This window comes from Talpa europaea, assembly GCF_964194135.1.
Source record: "Talpa europaea genome assembly, chromosome: 2".
NCBI classification, from domain to species: Eukaryota; Metazoa; Chordata; class Mammalia; order Eulipotyphla; family Talpidae; genus Talpa; species Talpa europaea.
Genome location: NC_140068.1, coordinates 25663939 through 25688193, shown reverse-complemented (window position 1 = coordinate 25688193; position 24255 = coordinate 25663939). Strand labels below are relative to the sequence as shown.

At 36.6% G+C, this 24255-nt stretch overlaps 1 protein-coding gene across 1 annotated transcript in view; it reads left to right on the top strand.

Annotated features, from left to right (window-relative positions):
• The window catches only part of ENPP3 (ectonucleotide pyrophosphatase/phosphodiesterase 3), a gene marked incomplete at its 3' end in the record, with an annotated part of 74855 nt that overhangs the window by 3032 nt on the left and 47568 nt on the right, over positions 1 to 24255 (top strand). The window contains exons 3-6 of the mRNA XM_084228812.1: positions 7837 to 7959; positions 9789 to 9914; positions 14804 to 14864; positions 18420 to 18517. Of these exons, the coding sequence (XP_084084938.1) occupies positions 7837 to 7959; positions 9789 to 9914; positions 14804 to 14864; positions 18420 to 18517 (408 nt within the window). The remainder of the gene's footprint in view (positions 1 to 7836; positions 7960 to 9788; positions 9915 to 14803; positions 14865 to 18419; positions 18518 to 24255) is intronic.

Here is a 24255-nt window from a genome sequence, read left to right as displayed (position 1 = left end):
TTTTAAAACGTGTGCTCTCTCTATTACAAGGAGCTCTCTCCAACTGGGCTTCTCTTCCACACCCCACTTATGGGGGCCCATGCCTGTAGTGTGCATTATCAGTATCATTTCTAGACTTTACTCTTTGCTCTCACCCCTTTGCTCCTTTGAGATACATATGATTCCAGTTATTTCCTTTCTCATTTGCGTTTTCAGTAGAGGACTTTGGCACTGGAACCCAGAGTCTAATCACTGAGATTTAATGAAAAACTTGGCTTAAATCTTTGTTCTTCTATTCCCTGCCACCTGTCACCACTCCTGTACCCTGATATCACATTAGTATTGCTCTAGTTCTGAAATCTAACTCTTTCTTGGGTAAGCAGTGCCACATTTTTGAAATGTTGTATAGAATAAAAGCATCCCTTTGATACTAAGAGATACTGGCCTCCTAATACAAAACACCTTGTATCTCTTATGTGTGTCTAATCTGTATGAATAGTAAATAAACCATTTACAAGTGATTACATAAAAAACACTTTTTTTATAACCTTGGTATGTATTTTTTTTGTATTTTACTAAGGGGAAGTGTGATAATTGATCCCCCCTTTTTAATTTGACTGATTAACTTCTGACTTTGGTGGGGAAAGTCTTATTGCCTCTTCATTAGGGAAGCTCTTAGTGAGGTTAACTGACAATATTCTAATTATGTTTTCGCTTAAGAATGAATCAACACTGAGAACCCCTTGTGTAACGTGGGAACATTGAAAAGGTGGGCATTAGCTGGAAAATTACTCTTTTCTTGGTCACTTAACTGTTGTATTTCTGAACAGTGCCAGTCCTAGATCTAAAATGTTGGTGGGCCATTTTGATGATATTATGCTGATGTCAGTGTATACAGGTAGTATATTAGAATAGTGTACAAATCATTTCTTAGTTACTTTATCCCACAAATCACCTAAATTAGTTGTGATAATGTGTGTACTAATCTCTGAATAAAAGCTCTGATTATTCAGCTCTTTTACTCCCTTTCCATAGTCCACTAACTGGCTGGCTTCCCAGAGCTGCTGTTCCTTAATCTCATCCTTTCATATCAGTCCATCAGCTCTCATTTGGTATCTCTCCCTTACCCTACCCATCCAGGGCATGAACATTTAACTCTAGTCCCTGTTTGCCTATATCCTTAACATATTCATCCCTTCTTCCATCTCAACTGTTGCCTAGTCCCCAACCCTGAACAATTTTCATTATTCTCTGCTCTAGCTAAGCCACTTTCTGTAGACAATATGTTTTTGGAGTTTTAAAGTTTGAGCTTCTATGTGTTCTTAACAAATTTACTGCTTTATGTACACACATTTTACTTATTGTCAACAATTGAATACTGACTACATTCTAGATACTGTTCTAATTACTAGGAATACTTCCTTGTTAGCAGTGAAGAAAATAGACAAAAACTGGCATGGAAGATAGATAATAAAAATAAAAACAGGCCACATATATAAGCCTATACATAAACACATATATATGTACATATAGGCATCCAACTGAGGGGTGCCCAGGGATCCCAACGGTTAAAGACCCATGCTCTAAAAGTGATCTATACACAAAGCCAAAGGAAGTGTACTCCTTAGCATTATAGATATTTAATAAAAGTGATGGGGGAGAGAGAGGGAAAGAGAAGGATATGCCTAATAGAAATGCAAAAATTTCCCAACCCTTCATGGCAAATGCCCAGTCAGATAGACTCCATCCAAAGCAGGGCTGCTGAGGCATGAAAACTTGTGCCACCAATCTAAGGTACCTTCTGGCAAAGACCCACAAGAAAGGGGTTTGGAAAATCCCAGAGAACTGGAACAGAAGGAACAATCCAAAATTCAAAATGTACCACATAGCCCAATGTGAAGTCAAGGTAATGATTGCCATTGTCTCTGCCAAGGGGCTGGGAACAGCCTCCCCACATGTCTCTCAGCCATGTGAATTTTCCAATATCTTTTCCAAGCATCTTTGCGTGTCTCTCCTTCCATGAGTTTCCTCTCCCAGCACTACAGGGGCTCAAGTCAGAGCTACAGAAGCAAAAGAGCTGGCTTTCCTTCCTTCCGTGTTATATAGATCCACCTAGTCATTCAGCTCTGCCCCTAGTAACCAGTAACACATCACTCAGGAAGTCCAGTTTATGACAAACGGATTGTAAACCCAAGGTAGCTTGTAAGTGGGGGTAAGAATATGCTGCTGCCTCGTCATGGAGATGTATCTGTAACAAATATGTGGAGGAATAAATAAAACTGCAAAGGGGAATATGAAATCTTGGGTAAGGTGGGGTAGGGTGTATGTGTGTAAAATAATTTTTGAGTAGAGTTGAAGGATATAAGGGTGAAACTGATACTTTGGGGAAGAATAGTCCAAGCGTGAGGAAATCCCAAGTGCAAACCTAGGAAGAAACTTGTCTGTTATGTTCCATTTAAAGAATAACAAGAAAGTCAGTGAAGTAGAACTAAGAGGACTAGGGGAGGGTAGTCATAAAGTGAGATCAACCCGAGAGGAGCCAGATCACAGCCAGATTGGGAGGTCAAAATATGGCCTTTGGCTTTTATACTGAGTGTGATAGGAAGTGATTGGAACTTTTTAGCAGAGGAATACCATGCTATAGTTTGCTTTTCAGCACAATCATACAGGCTGCTGTGTTAGAAATAATTGACAGAATGAAATCAGTAGTAGCGAGACCAATTAGGAAATAATTGCGTTACCAGTAAGCTTTATGTCTTAAACTAGAGTGGTAGTGTTGTAACTGGTGAGAAGTATTTGTATTCAGGAGTCTTTGGATATAATAGATACACACAACTGACAGATTGGATATGGAGTGATAAAGAGAAGACTCAGGAATGACCTCAAGAATTTTTGGCATGAACTTCTGAGAATAAGGAATTTCTATAATCGAGTTGAGGAAGACTGTAGAAGGTTTAGGGACAATAATCAGGAGCTATTTGGGGATATGTTAAATTTGAGATTTTCTACTAGATCAAAAGTTAAGGTAGTTGTATATGCGAGGCTTACTTTAGAGGGGAAGACCTGTGGTGGCTTACTTTAGAGGGGTAGACACACCATGTGGTGGTTATCAACATCACATGTGGGATTTAAAGCAATGTAATTAGGGTACACCAATGTAAAAGGACCAGGGAAATGAAGGAGGAAAAAAATGAAGACTTGGAATGAGTGGTCAGGAATGTGGGGAGGAAAGTCAGGTGATTGTTGTGTCCTGATAAGGCAAGTGAGGAAAATGTTGCAAAGAAGGAGAGTGATTGCCAAAATATGAAGGTCTTTTATGTAAAATTTTTACAAAAATATATGTGTATTTATATATGAATATTTGTGTATATGCATATATATATATATATACACATAGAGAAATTTTTTCTTTCTTTTTAACTGCATGGTTTTTAAGATCCTTGTATGCATTGCTTTGTGTGCATCTATTCCTATGCTTCTGTCTACTATGTAGTACTTTTTGGCATGTACCCAACATACCATTTACCCTCTCCCATTGCAAGTTACCAAGGTTGACTTTAGTTCCTTAAACACCACATAAATTCTGCAGGTTCCCCTAGATACCTGTGTAAGATTTGTTTGTCATTTGCCCAGGAGTGGAATTCCTGAATCTTAGGGTTTATGTTTTAACTTGGGTGAAGGGTCCCAGGTTGCCTTCTAGAATGGTTGCCTCAGCCTACCCTGCTTTTCCCATGCATCCCTACCAACCTTGGCATTATCTGGCTTTCATTTTTGACAGTTCAAAATTGGATATAGGATGATACCTTTTATTGTAACTCTGACTTGCTACTCCTACCTGTGTGGTTCCACTCTTGGTTGGCTTGGTGTATAGTTGGTGTTTCCACAGCATTTCCATTGTGCTGGATCTTATATTCTTTCAGTCTCTTGTTTTACTTCTTCATTTTGCTAAAGAACAACCTTTATTAAATTCCTAAGATAGAATTTCTCATTCTTCATGAGAAATACAATTTGATTTCTTACTCATCTAAAGATATCTTTATTATCATAACTTAATGCTGGATAGTTTGCTAGATATTAAATTCTAAAATGAAAATAATCTTTCTCTAAAAATGGAAAGATATCACTTTTCTGTCTTCTAGCATCCAGTGTTGTTTTTAAGGAATTTGATGCCATGACTTGTGATCTTTCATTGATTTCTCAGTGATCTCTCTCTGGTGATGTTTAAGATCTCTTTACCTCTGTTTATTTGTTAGCATAAAGTTTGCCCTGGGAAATGTAGTGGGTTATCTTAATATAGTAATTTATGATCTTCAGTTCTGGGAAATTTTATAGTATAATTTCTTCAATAACCTCTATTTTTTTCTTTCTCTTTTGGGTCCTATCTCCCTCTGCTAAAGTCAACTAAGTAGTCATGTTAATTATGTATGTCAACAGAATCCTTTGCCAAATAAGGCAGTCTGTTAATATTTTCCTGGACTGAGACAGAATCTTCTTGGGAGCCAAAATTCTGCCTACCACACCCTCTTTTGAATTATCATTACCAACTTCATATTTTCATTTCCAAGTGCTCTAAATGTTATTTCTTTAATTTTTAAAATTATTTCTTTCTAATTTAATGGATGCATTATTTTGTCCTTTCTGAGGATCTCAGTTATTAGTTGTGCCCGTGCACATGAGTTTAACTCTTCTGCTCCCCACTTTGTTTTTTTTTCAACCAAGTTTTTCTTCTTTTTTTTTTCTTATTATTATTTTTTTTATTTATCTTTCATATTGGATGCTATCCTCAAATGTCTGGCGACCATCTGTTTATATTTAAGAGTAAACTTTGTTTATCTTTTCTCATCAGAACAGTATGTCTGCTCTCTCTATGATGAATGCCACCCTTAAATTCTTTCAGATTATAAACTTCTAATTTTGAAAGGAAGGAAGGTGGGTACTCACGGTTTCATATCCAGACTTTCAACCATTTCACTCTGCTTAGCCTCTGTGTATGTTCCCACTAACTTCACCTAATGGCACTGGGTGACTTTTGTCTGGGACCTCTCCGGGGTCCAGGGAATAATCACTTGGCTTTTTTCTCTCCTAGGACTTTTTCCTCTTAGGTACGTAGGTTTTGCTTCCTCCGTTCTGTTTATTCTATCTTTCATATTTTTATTCTGCATCCATTCTCTGTTCTTTGATTTAGGTTGCTTGTCTTTTTCAAATCTGTTTTTTTCCCTTATTCTGTGACTTATTTTTTGAGGAACATGACCAGCTGGCCATGTTTAATGAAAAAACCGTATGCTATTTTTTAGCTTGCTATTTTTTTCCAAATGATAACATAAGCATTTTTCAAAGTTGTTAAAACCATGCACAGTGTTTTCAAACATTCTTCATGCATCTGGAAATGCTTATGACTCTATTTTATGTAAACTTCATAATTTATAAACCCCATATTTTAATGTACATTTAAATTGTTTAACTCTTAAAAATATTTTTGCAGTTATAAAATTGGGTCCTGTAGAGAGCATTACTGGGCACAGATCTTTGTTTCTTTTATGTAGATTTTTAAAACACAGTTACTAAGAACTAAGTATAGAGCACTTAAAAAATGAATGGAAAGCAAATTAAAAAAATGGAAAGATTAATTTAATAAATGCCTGTATATCTACTGTTCAACTCTTTTCAATTCCTGAACAATTCTATTTCTATCCTTGTCCACTACCTCTTCTCTAAATTAGTTTGATGCAAATGCCTGACATCACTTCATTTCCATAAATACTTCAGTATGTTTATTCTAAAAGATAAGGACTCTTTAAAAAGAAAAGCCCATAATATTGTGTATAAACATTTTAAAGAAAACATCTCCTGCTTTTCAAATTCTTACTAGTTTAGTTCATATAATCTGTTATATAAAGCTTTCCTTCCATTACTGTCCTGTAGCCACCACATTTGCTTCCTCAGAAGCATCCAAGATTATCACGTTATTATAAATTCTGTTTGGGATTTTCCATATATATGTATACATGATGGTGTGTGCATATAACAGCAGTGTTATATTTGTGTTTTATGCATTTGTTTTTCCTCCCTCCCTCCATCCCTTCCTTCCTCTTTCTTTTTTTAAAATTCACATTTTTAAGCTTTTTGAGTCTTTCATTTTATGGCCTTTGGGGCCAAGATATAGTACGGTGAATCAGGGAGATCTCTCACTTTGGGATCTGTCAGTACTCATCTTCTTTAATCTTTTTAGTCTATTTTAAAAATGAGTATCCAGGGCCTCCCTGGTGGTGCAGCGGTTGAGTGCTGGGCTGCGAAGCTGCCCACAGACTCTGCAGCGCCAGTTCAATCCCTGGCCACCCGCGAGGGTCCCACATGGCACGCAGACCTCTCCTGCCGTGCCCGCTGCTCCCCTCAGCAGTGCATTTTGTCAGTCTGTCTGTTCTGCTCCCCGCTCTGGCTCTGGTGAATCCTCTCACCCTCCCACGCTTCTGACTGTACCCAATGCTTGTATAAATAAATAAATAAATAAATAAATAAATAAATAAAATCTTTAAAAATGAGTATCCTAAAATACTGCCCTTAACCACCTGTATGTTAAGCAATATACAAGATATCAAAAGAACCCTCCTTTCTCCATAAGATTAACCAATTGTTCTAGTACCATACAGTATTCACGATAAACTAGTGTAGTTGCCACTTTAAGAAATATTTCTTAATATAAAGTCTCCACAACCACATCTACATTATTTACCATTTTGTCCCCAGTGTTCTACAGGGTGCCTGACACATTGTGATGCTAAAATAAATATTTGTGGAATAAAGAAAATAATTAAAAACTATGCAATGGTTTTAAAGAGGAGACAAGGTACACGTAGTTGAATTTTCCTAAGCATAGTGTATGCATTCCTTATTTCCAAAATACATAGATGAAATCCTTTAGAATACAAAGATGAAGGCAGTAGTACAGGGCATTACGGATGATATTCCAAGGGAACACATAGCAAGGAGAATTCGATTAAGATGAGTACATAATGCTTGCACAATCAGCACCACAGCCTTCCTATTGTTTATTACCACTAAAATGCTGGTGACCCCCAAATGAGTGTGTTTAGTTTTCTCTCCTGAGCTTCAGACTCCCCATCAAATGTATATTTACTTGGTTATCCAAAAACTCAACTTACCTTCTCCTGGAAACCTGGCTTACTTAGTGAAAGTCATCTGTGATTCATTCCACTTTTTCATTCTTTATATAAAATCATTCTCCTACTACTTCCACTTTTAATTTCCTTTAGCCCTGTTTATATCTGCCAGTGTATGCTGCTACTTGCCTGCCCTCTTATCATTTGTGGTTTGAATTAAAATCAACTACTTGGTTCAAGAGTTTCCATCTCCCTTGCTTACCTCTACCTGTTTTCCAGAATGAGCTTCTAAAACACAGATCTGATTATTTGTCCTCTGCTTATTCTAGTGACTTTTTATTGCCAAATGTTAGACTTAAGCTTCTTGGTATGGTATAAATACCTTTCTTCTCACCAATCCACCTTCACCTTTGAATGCTGCTCCTTAGCTATGACCTGTCCGCATTTGCCTTCCATAACTTTATTCATTTTAAAAAAAGTCCTGATCTCTTCCTATGACTCAATGGGGTTATCTACACCTTGTTCCTTTAAATCCCATGTGCCTCCTCATGCTCCTATGTATACCTTATTCATATTGGTACCCCTTATCACATTTCACTCATGGATCATACAGCATAATAAAAATGTTCTATTTGTCTGTCCTAGTCCATGCTAAGTACTTCTATGTGCATCCACTGTCTAAATGTGAGATATTGAATGATTTCCAAGCATTAGTTCTCTTATTTCCTTTATTCTACAGGCAGCTGCAGGAAAAAATGCTTTGATTCATCATATAGAGGACTGGAGAACTGCCGGTGTGATATGGGATGTAAAGGACGAGGTGACTGTTGCTGGGATTTTGAAGACACCTGTGTGGAATCAAGTATGTATTCTGAGAATGCCTTTGGGAACATGTTGGTTGTGCTACCATGAATGCATGCTCAAATGCTCTCCCAGATAAGCTGTGTGTCAGTTTGCTAGGTTGCTATGACAAAGTACGCAAATAACAGAAACTCATTGTCTCACAAGTTTGGAAGCTAAGAGTCCGAGATCTAAATTTTGGTAGAGTGGATTCCTTCTGAAGGCTGTAAGGGATGATCCATGCCTCTGTCCTAGCTTCTGGTGGGCTGCTCATGAGTTTTGGTGTTCTTTGGCTTGGGAAATATAAGTCCAGCTGTGCCACATCTTCACGTGATGTTTTCCTTACATCTCCTCTGTGCCCAAATTTTCCTTCGAGTGAGTATACTAGGTACATTGGATCAGAACTCATCTAAGTGACATCATTTCAACTTCATTATCTACATAGATCCATTTTCAAATAAGATTTACAGCTGGTGGGTGTTAGGACTTCAGCATTTTTTGGGAGAAACAATTCAACCAATAAAACATTATTATCATTATTGTTATTATTTTACATTTTAAAAGGACAGGTTTACTAGGAAAAGGAGAAAGAAAAAGAGAGGCACCCGCGCAGTCACAGTGGAGGCAGGGGAGCCGCTCAACCAGTAACACCTTAAATATAGAACCTATTATTTCTCCCTTACTGTACTAAATGCAGAGTTCACACCTTACTTACTTGAACTTGAAATGTAACAGTCCACAGTAAGGGAAATGCTGCATGGTTATATCAATTTCAGTGAGGTTTTATCAAGGCTGAAGTTAATCATCTTATTTATTTCATTTGCAGTGGTTCTCAAATTTCAAGATGTGTGAGACTCACTGGAAAACTTGTTAACTCTAAGTGATTCTGATGCCAGTATTTGACAGAACACAACTTGAGAAACACTGTTGTCTTGGTGGAAGACAATTTGCAAGGCTTAATTTTCCAAGAAATCAGAGAAGGTTGTGAAAGGGGAAAGTATGGGTTTAGTGGTTTGAGTTGAGTGAAGATTTGAACAGTAGAGTTCCTTACACTATGCTCTCTGAAAAGGCAAGAGAAAGGGGATTACCCAGTAGAGATAATATCTGAGTTTCCTTTACTTAATCTATTTAATTTCCAAAAGTCTTTTCTTTCTAAGTAAATAATAAATAATGGGGAATGAAGAACTATATGCACAATGGAACCACACACCAGTCACCTCTCCAACAAAGCACAGAACTGATATTCATTTTAATCACTGTTTCCTAACAGGTGGCAACAGGAAGAAGCCTTGTTCCAATGTCTTCTTGTTCTTAGCATTAGAATTTACTTAATCTTATCTCATACTAATTCCACAGCCTGGGAAAACACCAGATTGTGGTATGGAACTAATCTGCCATTTCTGTCACATCAGCTGGGAGGTACCCTGACCATGTCCACTCCTATAGGCCTGACTGTGGTCTTATTGTTTTTGCTGTCATTGTCTCTTCCTTGCTAGTAGTCCTTCAATAGGGCTGAACAAAGCTGCTCTTGAGTGGCAAAAGTCATTTGAGCCAAGCGGTTCTTCACCTTGAGTGGGCCTAAGCTCAGTGTTCAGTTTCTCCAAATTCAGAGGTTTACTTGCTAGGTAGATCAGAGCTGCACTTTGTAAATCTGCATCTCTCTCTGCCACCTAAATGAATAGGAGTGTTGGGTTGTCCCTCATTTGTATTATACATTTTGTTTTATTGATTGAGATAAGCCAAGAATTTAATAGGTAAGTAAGCATAAATAATACAGGTAAATAAGCATAAAATTTGTATTTGTGGTGCCAGCTATATAAATGCTTAGAACTGAATTGTATAATTTTACAGCTCAAATATGGACATGCAATAAATTTCGCTGTGGGGAGACCAGACTACAGTCCAGCCTTTGCTCTTGTTCAGATGACTGTTTACAGAGGAAAGACTGCTGCACTGACTATAAAAGTGTTTGCCAAGGTAAGCAGAAGATGTGAACTCCTGGCTTTATGAGTTCAGTGACCCTAAAGCTGGCTTAGTCTGTAAAAATTAAAAAAAATCAGAGAATCTTCATCTACTTCATGTAGGAGAAAAGACCAAATGTGTTTATTGTAGGAAGAGATGTGGGGTTTTTTTGTGTGTGTGTTTATAATTGAGAGGGGTTTTTTTTATATTTATCATTTCAAGGGTTTATAGGAAATGGCTTCCAGCATCTCAGGCTCCTTTCTGGGTTCACACAAAGTGTGCTTCTCTTGGTAGAACAGGCAGCTACTTCATTTGTACTCAAGTACTTTTCTCTTTGGCTTCCTTTTTTCTGATCACTTCCCCTCACACATTTCATGAAGCTATCTTGGCTCTATGAGGGCTTAATATGTTCAATATGAATATTAATTCTCTGCAAGAATCTTGCCCTTTACTTGTTTACATCAATGCCAACTGCATTCTGGGTCCACAGTGTGGACTCTCTCAGGTTTGCCATGGTAATGCTTGTGGGACATTCCTTTTTAAACAATGCCCATCCCCTTAATGTCTACAATTCCACCTTTTGTTAATTCACAAGTTTGTGGCCAAAACAACTCTGTGTTTTCTAAAAGGTCTTGAGAAACAATATATAGCAGGTGCCTCTCCTCTTTCCTTGTGGTTTGATTATTTTGGGGAGTTACTGAAAGATGGTGGTTCTGGTTGAAAGGAAGGAAGAAATGTGTTTTGTGACTAGAAAAGGAGGGAAGAGCATTACACAGATATTATATAATAGAAGGGAAAGTTAAAGTTTGATATTCATCTGCAAGGCCAGGTCTTTTTCTGTTCAGTAACTATGCTAGATCTACTTGTGATTTGAGATACCACATGACAGGTCCTACAGTTAACAATAATGAAAACGGTCATCTGGTGTGCGTATCAATCCTGTATTTGTTACCTTTGAAACAACTGTGTCCTGAGTGGTTAAATTACTCATAGGACCCTCAGAAAGTTGATGTGGAGCCAAAATTAGAATCCAGGTTACTCAACTCCTGTTCCACCTGCTTCCTCCTTTGTAAGTGATGTAGATTTTTAAAAATCATCAATCCTTCTGCAGATCTGAAATTTATGAAAATTTACACAATGTACATATCAAGAAAGTTGCTTCAAGATAACAATCCCTTTTCCATAATGCCACACGCCATGGAGCTAACTTGCTTACCCTTTTAATACTTTTAAATAGAAAAAGAGATTACATGAATTTTGAATTTTTTTTGAATAGGAGGAAATTTTAAAGTAGAAACATTAACTATAACTTTAATAGAAAATAGGTTTGCACTAATAGATGGATCGATTTTGTATAAAATGCAATTAAGAATCAGCTAAAAAGATCCATCAGAAAGGAGAATAAAAACCTGAAATGGTTAAGTGTTTTTTAAAATAACAATTATTTGATATAGAATAGTGATTATTGTATCATGAAAAATTCCTTTAAATTCATAAAGTCAAGTAGACTCTTTTTCTTATTTATCTAACAATTTCATGAACCATATACTGCCTTTAATATCTTTATTTTCTTGCTTTTTATCCCATTTTATAACTCAACATTTTATTCCAAGTTTGAGCCTCGGGTCATGTCAAAATTCCCATTGAATTCACTATGCAATATTGCTTGAATTCATAAGAAATGAAAGTCACTGTTGTAAGCAGTGTTGAAGTTTAACATTGCCACTGTTTGGTTATGTGATGGGGATTCATTTAGTCATTTCAATTTACTTTTGAAATAAATGTAAATGTTTTCTGATTCTAGGGATTTAACATATTACATGTAAAAATGTTAGATGATTTTTGCCAAAATTAAATCATAAAAGTAGGTTGAGGGGATTTGAATAATTTTTGTGCAAGATGCCAATTAATTTATATTTTAAATTTAGAACTTAAAAAAACTTGACAATTAATTTCTCATATCTACAAATGAGAGAATAGCATGTTTTCTCCATATGTCTATTATCTGGCTTCAGCAATTATTAACTCATGGCCATCTTATCTCATATTGACAACATGTAATTTTCAAAAAGACTCATGAATGTAAAGTGAGCACATCAAAACATTATTAACTCATTATTAATTATTAATTAACTCATTAGTTAATTATTAATAATTAACTCATTAATAATTGTTATTAATAATAATTGACTCAATGTTAAACTGCCTCAAAGAGAATTGAAGAGATAAAATACTTATAGGGCTGAAAGAATATTGGAATAGTCACTAAAACTGTAATTTTTGGTGGTACAAAAATGATTGGCATTTCTACAGGGCAACTTATTTGCTATCAAACAAGAATGTTAGGTTGCTGTTAGTTTTTTACCAAGTATCTGCTATCTTTACTGAGTTGTAAAATGTGTGGTAAAGAATAATCTAGATAAGTCATGTACCCATAATTTATGGGATAATCCATATAGAGGCTTTTAAGATAATTCCCAGCATGATATTAAAATGAAGGTTTGTGAGCAATCCTCCCCTTCTTTTGTTTATTTTCAAGTTTGGGGTTTTTTTCCTTAAAAAAATATGCACTTTATGCTCCTTGTGCTGCCCCCTCAATTTTAGACTATTTTGAAGCAAATCCTAGAGTTAGTATCATTTATTTATAAATATTTTCAGTATATATATTTTTTAAAAAGAGAATTTAAAAATTATACCATTAATACACATAAAATCTCACTGATAACTGGGCCTCCTTGGTGGCATAAGCGGTTGAGCGCAGCACTGTGAAGCTGTCTGCTGCCTCTGCAGTGCCGGTTTGATCCCCACCAGCCTCGGAGATAACCACATGACCCAGCAGACCTCTCCTGTCTCGCCAGTTGCTCCCCTCAGCAGTGTATTTCAGTCAATCTGCCTGTTCTGTTCCCCACTCTGTCTCTGGTAAATACTTTCACCCTCCCACATCTGGCCTGTACCCCGGTTCTTGTATAAATAAATAAATCTTTAAAAAAATGAACCATTGACACCCAATTACGTTTTTAAAAAATCTCATTGATAAGTATTACTGTCATCAAATATCTAGTTTTCATCATTTTTTTTCTGATTATTATCATATTTTTTTAAAAAGCTTGAAGTAGACTCAGTGGATTCATTTAAAAGTAGGTTCTCATTTTTGCACACAACACTAATGATAAAGTACTGATCACAAAAATCTAAAAAGAGCTGATGAGACTCAGCAACAACGAAGAAAATAATCCAGTCAAAAAATGGCAGAAGAGCTAAAAAGAAACTTCTCTGAAGAGGAAATGCAAATGGCCAACAGACATATGAAAAAATGTCCAACATCACTTGTAATCAGGGAAATGCAAATCAAAACTACCATGAGATACCATCTTACACCAGTGAGAATGGCACATATTAAAAAAACTAGCAACAGTAAATGTTGGCGAGGTTGTGGAGAAAAAGTAACTCTTCTACACTGTTGGTGGGAGTGCAAACTGGTCCAACCACTATGGAGAGCTGTGTGGATATTTCTGGACCTACTAAACATAGAGCTTCCATATGATCCAGCAATTCCACTCCTAGGTATTTACCCAAAGGACACAGAAACATCAATTCCAAAGAACACCTGCACCCCTATGTTTATAGCAGCACTATTTACAATAGCTAAGCTTTGGAAACAGCCTAAATGCCCAAAAATAGATGACTGGATCAAGAAGATGTGGTACATATATACCATGGAATACTACTCAGCATTCAAAAATGATAAACACATGCAATTTGCAGCAACATGGATGGCGCTGAAAGGGATCATGCTCAGTGAAATAAGCCAAAAAGAAAAAGAAAAATACCGGATGGTCTCACTCATAGCAGGAATCTAGAAAACTTAAATAAGGGACCAGGAAAATGAATAACTATAAGAAAGTGAAAATCAAAATCAACAAAAAACTATGAACCAGAGACACTTTTGGGGGGGGTGGGGGCTGGGAGGGGAGGGATTGGGGTCAGAATGGGAGGTTTGCAATTGTATGGGGGAATATAAAAATAAAATTTATTATTTAAAAAAAAATAAAAGTAGGTTCTCTCTTCCTCTTTTGTTCCTTTTGCAACTTACATGTTGGAGAAATGGGATCATTCTTTCTGAGTCTGAGTTTTGCAGATGCATACCTCATGACATGGAAGCAGTTTGTCATTCCCTGTAATTCCTAGAAATTGGTGTTTAGGACCAGAAGACTGTTCAGATTCAGGAGAATGCATGTATACATGTATGCATTCAACAAGTTTGCTTTTTAGGTTGTGACACATTCGTCAAGAGGCACAACTTGTCTAATTGTCTCCCTTTCTGGGATGTTAGCCATTGGTGATCATTGTCTAGATCCATTAGGGGTTGTAAATAATGACATTCATAGTCTACCATTTCCATTTCATTAATTAGCTGGAATGTTCCACATACAGAAATATCTATGGAGTAGAAATTTTTAAAATGAAGATCTTCACAATTTGTAACCCCCCCCCCCATCTAATGCCAGTTATTCTCATTGTGATTTTCTTCATGCTTTCTCTTCTTTTTTTGGTTTAAACTGACTACCTACAGTAATTAAGCTAATTTTTTAGCACTTGAGAAAAATTGCCATCAAGGAAAATATTTTAAAAAGTGAGAAGAAATTTTTCCTTTCCAGCTAGAGGACTTCCCTTGCTTTTTCCTGATAAAGATGAGCTGCCAGGTATTCAGTTAGTGTAGATCAGTAGAAGAACTGATGTTGCCAGCCTGTGAAACAGCACTGAATATATTCTGAGGAATTTAGTCATTGAAGTAACATGAATTAAGTAGTTTGGAAAGAACTATGTTTATTGAACATTTGTTTTGTTTTTATTTTCTTGTCTGTGGTGCAGCACTCTAAAGATTTTGATCTCATGCTTTTCAGGAGAAACTCCATGGGTGAAAGAGGAGTGTGCCACCATCCAGAAGCCTCAATGTCCAGAAGGGTGAGAACATGTGGGGATTTTTAGTAACTGGCACAAGGGAATGTATCAATCATTGAGAGGAAGGGAGGAATTTCCTCCTCTCTTGACTTTTAAACAAAATGTTGGCAAAAAAGATTCCTCATGTTTTCAAATTCATTGCAGGCTTTTGTTTTTCTTTATTATTTGCAAAGCAACTTGTTATATTCCTGTCTTACAAAACTTAAAAAAATGGTTAAAGAATTAAATCCCAGTATTCCCAAGGTCAGGGCCAGAATTTAGATTACTCCAGCCAGAACTCCTTTCCATAATTACCTGGTACCTCAAATTTACTCTTACTGAGGAACGAGCAGAGGTTTATTAAAGGAAGGCTTCACAATAAAGGGAGGACTGTGAAGGATGAGTAGGAGACTTTGCTAGGTGGCACAGGTGATGAATTCTGGACGGTACAGCCCCGCAGCCCACCGCCCCCTGCAGCTCCTGCACTTGATGGCTGCTCCTGGATTTTCTCAGCTCTGGAAACATGTCCCATGTTTCCTATGAGTCTGGGTCCATTTCTCCTTTTCACCAGTTGCCATTTATTTCTGCCACTGCCTACATTACTCTTCTGTTCCAAGAACTGGGTGGATAATAGTGAGATACAAGACGGAGGAGGGAATACCTGACTATAGAAAGAATCGGCGGAAGCATTTTTACATAGCAGTTTTCCCTTAAAGAAATGTGTGTGGAAGAAAATGTGTTTTTGTACTGTGCTATTTTGGTATCCCCCAGTTCTCAACTTTTCCACAGCTTCTAGGTGGAAGAGCAAATAATTTTATAATAAAAGGGAGGTTTGAGTCCTGACTTGTACTAGCCACTTCTAAGCCTCATCTATAAAATCAAAATAATAATAATGTCAAGTTCAGACTATTTAATATGAGAATTAAGTCAACATCATCCATCATCCCATGGATGTTTGACACTGTGTTTAGGCTGCAAGATTATTGTGATGCCATGTTTATGAATATTAAGTTTTTAATCAGCATTATGCTAATGGCAATGAAAAAATATGTATTTTTTAATGCTAATGGCAGTTGACCACTTTAATTTTTTTTGTGAATGTCTACACTTTATAGTTAAGACTCTCACTTTCCATTCTTATTTTTTCATGAAGGTATAGTGCATATCCATTGAAATGTTCATACTAATATGTATAATATAATGAAATTTTTAAATTCGTAAATCTATATAACCCACAGATATATTCTCAGGTATAGAATCTTTCCATCACCACAGAAAGATAACTTATGTTGTGATAGCTATCAATATAGATTCTAGTTTTAGAATTTCTTATAAAAAGAATGATACCTTATGTTTTCTTGTGTCTGGGTGTTTTGTATTTTTTTTCTTAGCACAATATTTTTTAGACTCATAAGTGATATCACAGGTATTGTATCTCTCACATGTGCTGCTGTGGTTGGGCACGTGGCTACCTTATGGCTGGTGCCTTGCAGGGTTCCTGGGTGTTCCTGGTGGGTGGGGGGCTAGGTGTGGTTCTTTTACCCACCTGGGGCAGCGCTGCCAATGGCTTGTGTGGGAAGGCAGGGGCTCCCTTATGTTCCTGATCGATGTGGGATGTACAAAGGTTAAACTTGACATTCTGTGTACTATGGCGACCGATACTCAAATCTATCCTGTAACCACTTCTGTTTACTTCTCAGTTTCACTGCCTAGATAAGGACTGCAATTTCTTTATGCTTTTTATTCTCAATAAATTGCTCAACATCTGACTCAAATACCTTAAAATTAATTACACTACAATAAGTGCATAATCTGGGAAAGCAAATAAACTATCTTTCAGCATCTTCCATTTCTTTTACAATGTGGAATTAAATGGCTATATTGATTTTTTCTAGTTTTGCTAAAGCACATTAAAAATCTAAAACATTCTTATTTCCAGCTGGTATCAGCACTCAGAATTTTCTTTTTGTCAGAATTTTTAAAGACATCCTAACCAAATTTTTGGAAAGTATGTTTTAGTTCAAAATTTTATTTATTTTTTTGTTTCATCCATATTTTATTTTATTTTTAACTATTTTATTTTTTACATCATTGTTCATTTTTAAACAATAGTAGCTTCCCCCTACCCCCTCAGGTATAGCCCCCATAGAGTTTCCTCCACCAATACGCCCATGCACCATCACCACAGTCCCCTGTGCTCCTCCCTGCCTCCCTCTGATCTTAGTTCAAAATTTTGTGTGTGAAACTACTTGAGCATGGAGTTGAAAATAATTTCTTTTTACATACTCACTAGCATGCACTGTTTGGAATTTAGACACACTTACCCTGTTTATGGTTGTTCTTCCTAATAATCCTAAACTGGAAAGGACCCACATACTATCAACTGTGTAATGAATAAGTTTTGCTAATATTCTGTTTCTTAATATGGGTGATGGCTGCAAAATGGAGTTCATTTAGGAAAATATTATATAATGCTACATCTTCAAATTGTGTGCTTGTGTACATAAAATACAAGTAAAATGTAAAAAGTGAAAAAAAAAACTGAGAAAAGACAGTATCTAACTATAACCACAAAGTTACTTTCCATCATTTTAAATTATGCTGGGTCTAAAAAAAGGGAGATTGGGATACTTTTGAAGTGATATCAATATACTGAGATATTAGAGTAAAAAGTCAAAAAAGTAGAACCTCAGAATAAAACATCTCAAATGATAAGGTTGTGAAATTCTGTATCATAATCATATCCAAAAGTTGGTAGAATAATTGTAACTTCAATAATTTTCGAGTTTGAAATTTGAATTCAGTCTTGGCTTCTTAGCCAGGGCCAGGGCTAAGAAAGGTCTGCAGTGTAAAATCCCAGTTCTGGTGATGTTTTGCTAATGTTGTGCTTGTGTGTTACTGACATCTATTGCAAAACTACAATTAATTAACTCCATGTGTTTTTACCACTGCATGTCATAGATAGCCCCTGCCAAAGAGTAAATGGAAATAAAGCTAGCCAAAGTTTTTTAAACTGTAGAATTCTAAGGGTGGTAGTTTTCAAAGTTGAAAGACCCAGATAATTTACGCAACACTTTAAAAAAATATTTTTGTTAGGGATTACTAATGTACTCAAAGTACTGGCTCTTAAGGAAGGTAGCAACTTTTTTTTTAAATGAAAGAAACTTGACCACATCTATATTATTATTGTACTTTTTAAGCATTTTATTTATTTATTTATTTTCAAGATTTATTTATTTATGCATATAAGAGCTGGGGTATAGGTGAAAGGTGTGGGGGGGTGAGAGGATTCACCAGAAACAGAGTGGAGAACAGAACAGGCAGATTGACTGAAGTACACTGCTGAGGAGGGGAGCAGCAGGCGAGTCAGGAGAGGTCTGCTGCGCCATGTAGGTTGCTCCCTGGCTAGCTGGGGAATCGAACTGGTGCTGCAGAGGCTGTGTCTTAACCCCTTGCACCACCAAGGAGGCCCTTCTAAGCATCTTTTAATTCAGAGAATTTTAGGAGGTGCAGAAAAGTGTCTATTTTTTTTCAATCAAAATAATGGGCTTTTTTTGCTTGTTTGTTTTCCATTTTCAGATTTAACCTGCCACCCGTTATTTTGTTTTCCATGGATGGATTTAGAGCTGAATATTTACAGACATGGAGTACCCTAATGCCTAATATTAACAAACTGAGTAAGTGTTCTGCCAGAGGCATGCAAATGACAACCCCTCACTGGTTGGTCTCTAGATGGCACCTTGCTTTCTGACCTTTACCCTTAGTGGCTTCTTGGCCCAGCTCCTAACATGTTCCTGATGACTTTACCACATGATATCAATCTTCATGATCTTTGGCCACTCCTTCCACTTTGGGTGGCATGTTTATCTTTTTGTTTCTTTGTTTTCATTTATTTTGTACTTGAATACATCTTGAATTGTATGGAAATCTGTTCACTTACACCGTCTCAAAGTGGTGTTTGTCAGACCTGGAATCTGTATTTCAGCAAGATGAATATGACCAAGAAGGATAGGATCCTGAAGGAATCTTAGTAGACTGGGCAGAATCATCACAAACCATCACTCCAGAAGGCAAAGAGCCCAGTATCTATATCTTGTACTGGAATCACCATGCCTTGACCCTGGCTCTCTACCACTGACTAGTTGTGAGACCTCAGTCTGGTTTACCTCGCTTCTTGGTGCCCCAGACTTTTCATCTGCAAAATGGTCACATATACCTGACAGGAATACTGTGCAAAAAAAATAATAATAATAATAATATATATATATATATATTCCTATAAAAAATGTACATCGGGTGATCTTAAGCTATTACCAACATAGTTTTTATTATCGCTTTTATCATGAAGTTGTACTTCTCTGTTATGATTCTTGTTAGTCACACGATTTTGTAAAAATAACAATGAAGAGAAGTTGAATTCCTACAGACTCAGCGTGGTTAAAGACAGAGGGCTGGTGTCAGGGTTCATATTCTTCGATTCTTTACAATTCCTCTCTTCCTTTTCCCTCTACTAGGCCAGACCCTCTTTTACCTCCAAAGTCCTCAAAGTTTTTGTTGATTTTACTAGTTTTCTGTTTTTATTTTTGTCCTAATTATTAAAAAATAGCTGCTTAACACTGAATAATTCAACTACCTTTCCTAAACCTCAGTTTCCTTCATAAAATGAGGGAATTAGGACTAGTGACTTTTACTGTTAATTCCAGCTGTAAAACAGCATGATTATAGGAAGATACACTACTTACCCCTGCAAGGGTATTTTGTTTCTTTAGCTTCTCTCTCACTCACTGAGATAAAACTTTAGCAAAGGGATGAAGAAGTTAGGACTCTGACAGAAATGTCTCCAAAAAGAACTTATCACTTATCATTGAATTATTTTGACCTGGGAAGTTAATTAACACCTTACTGTTTCATTTTCCTTATCTGCATTTCTTTTATCAAATTCTGGATATCAAATTCTGTCCAAAAGAGAATTTGACTAGCCAAGCTATCCTGAACTCCTTTTGAAATAGAATCATTCGACTTGTTCATTCTATGCAGAGTTGGAAAGGACACAAGTGAAATATTGAACCATTGAGAGCTTTCCCCTTTCTAAGGTTTAATTTTTTTTTGTAAGTCAGTCAGCCAATATCTCAATCCTTTAATGTGTGAAGATATTGCTAACTAAGTCTACCAAAGCAAAATGTGCTCAGTTTGTAGAAGACCCATTTAAGAGTAGATCTGGTGGAAGAATGAGGACCTTGTAAGAATGTTGGACTTAAAGTGGAGAATGTGACAGCAGACCTTTGTTTTCCCTGCTGTAGCTGAGTTCCCAAACCTCACTGAAGCCAATGTCATGAAGTGTTTTGCTTGTGTTTTCTTGTATGTTTATGATTTCAGGCCTTACATCAGTTTTTCATACATTTTGAATTTATTTTGTGTGTGTGGTGTGAGATAGTGGTCTACTTTCATTCTTTTGCATGTAGTTGTCCAATTTTCTCAGCATCTTTTGTTGAATAGACTCTCTTCATTGTATATGTTCTTGGCTCCTTTGTCCTAAGTATAGGTTTATTTCTGGGATCCAAATTCTATTCCATTGATTGATCTATGTGTCTGTTTTCATTCCAATATCACATTGTGTTTTGATTACTATTGCTTTGGGCCTACACCCCAGTTCTTCTACACAAAGTCAAACACACACACAAACAAACAAAACCCCCTCTATGTTCATCAGTGATATTGGCCTACAGTTATATTTTCTTATGTCTGTTTGGTTTTGGTATCCGGGTAATTCTAGCCTTGTAAAAGGAGTTTGGGTGTGTTCCTTATTTTTAATATTCCTTATTTTTAGTATTTTAGTTTGAGAATGACTGGCATTAATTCTTCTTTAAATGTTTGGTAGAATTCCTATAAAAGTGATCTGGTTCTGTGCTTTTTGGAATGCTTTTGATTATTGATTCAATTTTCTTATTAGTTGTAGGCCTTTTCACACTTTTTATTTCATGATTCAATTTTGGTAGGTTGTGTTTCTAAAGATTTATCCATTTTCTTCTAGACTATGTGGATTGCAGGATATAATTTTTCTTAAGATCCTTTTTATTTTTAGTAGTATTGGTAAAATGTCTCCTTTTGCATTGCTGATTTCATTTCATTTATTTGAGTCTTCCCTCTCTTTTTTCTTTTTTCCCCCAACAATATTTGTTTATTTATCAAGAGAAATTATTCCTTAGCCCAAATATTAATGTTTCATAGTCCAGGAACACGAGTAAGTGGGAAGCTTCCACAGACGTCAAGCCAAAGAAATCATCTATTTTTTTTTTAAAGATTTATTTATTTATTTATACAAGAACTGGGGTACAGGCCAGATGCGCTGGAGGTGAGAGGATTCACCAGAGACAGAGTGGGGAACAGAACAGGCAGACTGATGAAATACACTGCTGAGGGGAGCAGTGGGACCCGCAGGAGAGGTCTGCGCGCCATATGGGACCCTCGCCTGCAGTCGGGGATCAAACCGGCACTGCAGAGGCTGCGGGCAGCTTCACAGCCCAGCGCTCAACCGCTGTGCCACCAGGGGAGGCCCAATCCTCTATGTTTTAAGATCACTTTGCACCCTGAAAGATACCAGTCTTCCTCAGCATCTCAAAATCTTTCCTAGGATCATATTTCCTCTAGAAATTTGCACATGCCTTCTTTTTTGGTTCAGCCAGTGCAAACTTATAAAAAGGGATACAAAGATGCTCCAACAATATGAAATTACAGATGCTTGATCAGAAGGCCTGGCAGCTGAGGTTTCAACAAAGCACTGGAAATCATGGTAGTTATTTTCTTCCACAGAGACATCCTTCCATATATTTTTTAAAGGTTTATTTTTTTATTTATGCATACAAAACTGGAGTGCAGGCCAGAGGTTTGGGGTTGGGGGTGAGAGGATTTACCAGAGACAGTGGGGAGCAGAACAGGCATATTACCTGAAATACACTCCTGAAGGGAGCACTGGAGAGATAGGAGAGGTCCACTGTGCCATGTGGGTTAGCTCCCTGGTCAGGGATCCAACTCAGGCTGCAGTGGCTGGCTATAGCTTGATAGCACTGAGACTTTAACCCCTGAGTCTCCAGGGAGGTCCCTGTCCTTCCATATTGAAGGATAAATGGAGAGTTTTCTTTCTTAGTCTAGCTAAAGGTTTATGGAATTTTATCTTTTCTAAAAAACAATTAAATTTTGTTGATTTAAAAAATTGTTTTTATATTCTCTATTTCATTTATTTGTGCTCAAATATATATTGTTTCTTTCCTTCTGCCAACTTTGGGTTTTGTCTGTTCTTCTAGTTTCTTAATGTATAAAGTTCGTTTACTTCAAAATTTCTTTTTTGTAAAATAAATGTTCATTGTTGTAAACTTCTCTCCTAGTACTGTTTTTGCTGCATCTGTACATTCTTTATCTGTTTCACTTAACTATACATTTTGTCTTTTGCTCCTTCTAGTAGTTTGTAGGCATTATGGAGATATATTTATCCCATTATTTATATCTTTAGATTTTTTTTTGGTGGCACTTTCCTTTTTAAAAAAAAATTAAGGAGTAAATCATGCAAATGATAAACATTTCAAAAACAATGTTGCAGGGTAGATAGTTAAAAAATAAAAAACTACCAAAAAAAACCCTTTTATCCTGATCATCTTAGTTTTTATTTTGTGCCCTTCTAGAATTGTTATTATTATTCCATTTGGTCATAATTTTATTTTATTAAGATATAGAAGAAACAGTGATAGATCTTGCTTTCTTTGCACTACTACAGTAGCTCTGATTCAAATGAATGTGATCCAAGATGGTAACCTGAGTGTATAGTCAGAAGAGGTATCCTGTTTAGGGCATTGTAGCTAGGGAAGTGTCCTATTTTTACACTAATGGCATCTTACTTTGTATTTTATTTTATGTTGCGTCAGGCAACAACACACTGTAAAGAAACAAGACTCATGGAGCAGGGTACATAATGCAGGATGCTGCTGAAGAGCAAGATCCTGGCCTTTTTATTGATTTACAACATCAGTTGTAAGGGGGAGGAGCAAAAGGAAAAGGGAAGGAGATTAAGGGGAAGAAGACTAAAGAAATGGGAAGAATATAGAAGATCAGGGATTATGAGTCTGCCCTCCATGCACTTCTAATATGCTTGATGACTCAGTATTGTCATTTAGACCAAGCCCTAATTCCCCCCACCTTGGCTTTAATCTTATGCACTGATCAGCTTCTGAAGTCCCTTGTCATACACCATCCTCGGCCCGTCAGGCGTTCCCAGTCATACCTCATGATGCATAGCCTTCCCAGATTGATCCAGCTTTGTGCTCGTGTTTGATTTGAAGGGAACCTTGCAGGCTTGGGCTCCTGTGCGGGGCCATTTTGACCTTGCCTAGGATTTAGAACTATAGGTGACAAAATGGTGGCTGAACAGGCCACTTAGGATTAGCAGACCCACAGTTTTATAACTTGATTTTTAGGCATTTAAGAATCTGATTGTGTCACCCATGTTTCAAGGAAATGAAAACAGACACTGACTTTATTTTACTTAAAAAATTTTCTTACATTGTTAAGTTTTGTACAATATTTGATTTCTCTTCTCAGGTGTAGTCCACATAAATCTCCCACCACCACATCACCAGTGATGTGAGCACCATAGTCCCTTGTGCTCTTCTCTTCCCTGTTTTGACTCTTCTCCCTCCCCCCACCACTGCTGTAAGCCTCAGATCTATAGTTTGCCTGCTAATTTTGTCTTTTTTCCCTGACCCTTTATTTGGTTTCCTCATTTCCTCCTGTATGTGAAACCATCCTATATTTTTCTTTTTTCCTTCTGACTTATTTCACTGAGCAGAATCCCTTTCAGCTCCATCCATGTTTCTGCAAATGGCATGAATTTATCCTTTTTGATTGCAGAGTTGTATTCCTGTATGTGTGTGTGTGTGTGTACACACACACTACATCTTCTTGATCCATTCATTTGTTTTTGGGAATTTAGGTTGAGAAACTGATTTTTTATTTTTGCTCATTGTATGACTTTCCATCCATTTAAATTCTTCAAATGTTGTAAGTGCATTAGTTTTCATTTTCTTCTCTTGACTTCTGACTTTAAATGTATTTCTCCTTGAGGACAAAATTTTTTATTGGTAGTATTGACTAAAAAAGATAAAAAAGGTTATTTTAATCTTTAATTATACTTTTTGAATCAAGTCCTAGAGCAGGTTTCAAATGTAAGTACATCAGAATCACCTGTGGTGTTTGTTAAAACTACAGATTGTTTTGGGTTCCCTTTCCTTCATCTTTTACTCCAAATCCCCCATACCTAGCAGAATCTGATTTAGTGACTTGATATAGGGCCATAAAAGTTTGAAGGAGGAAATTCCTGCATCATATTAGAAACCTTGAACTAGGGTCTGGGAAGGAAACCAAATCT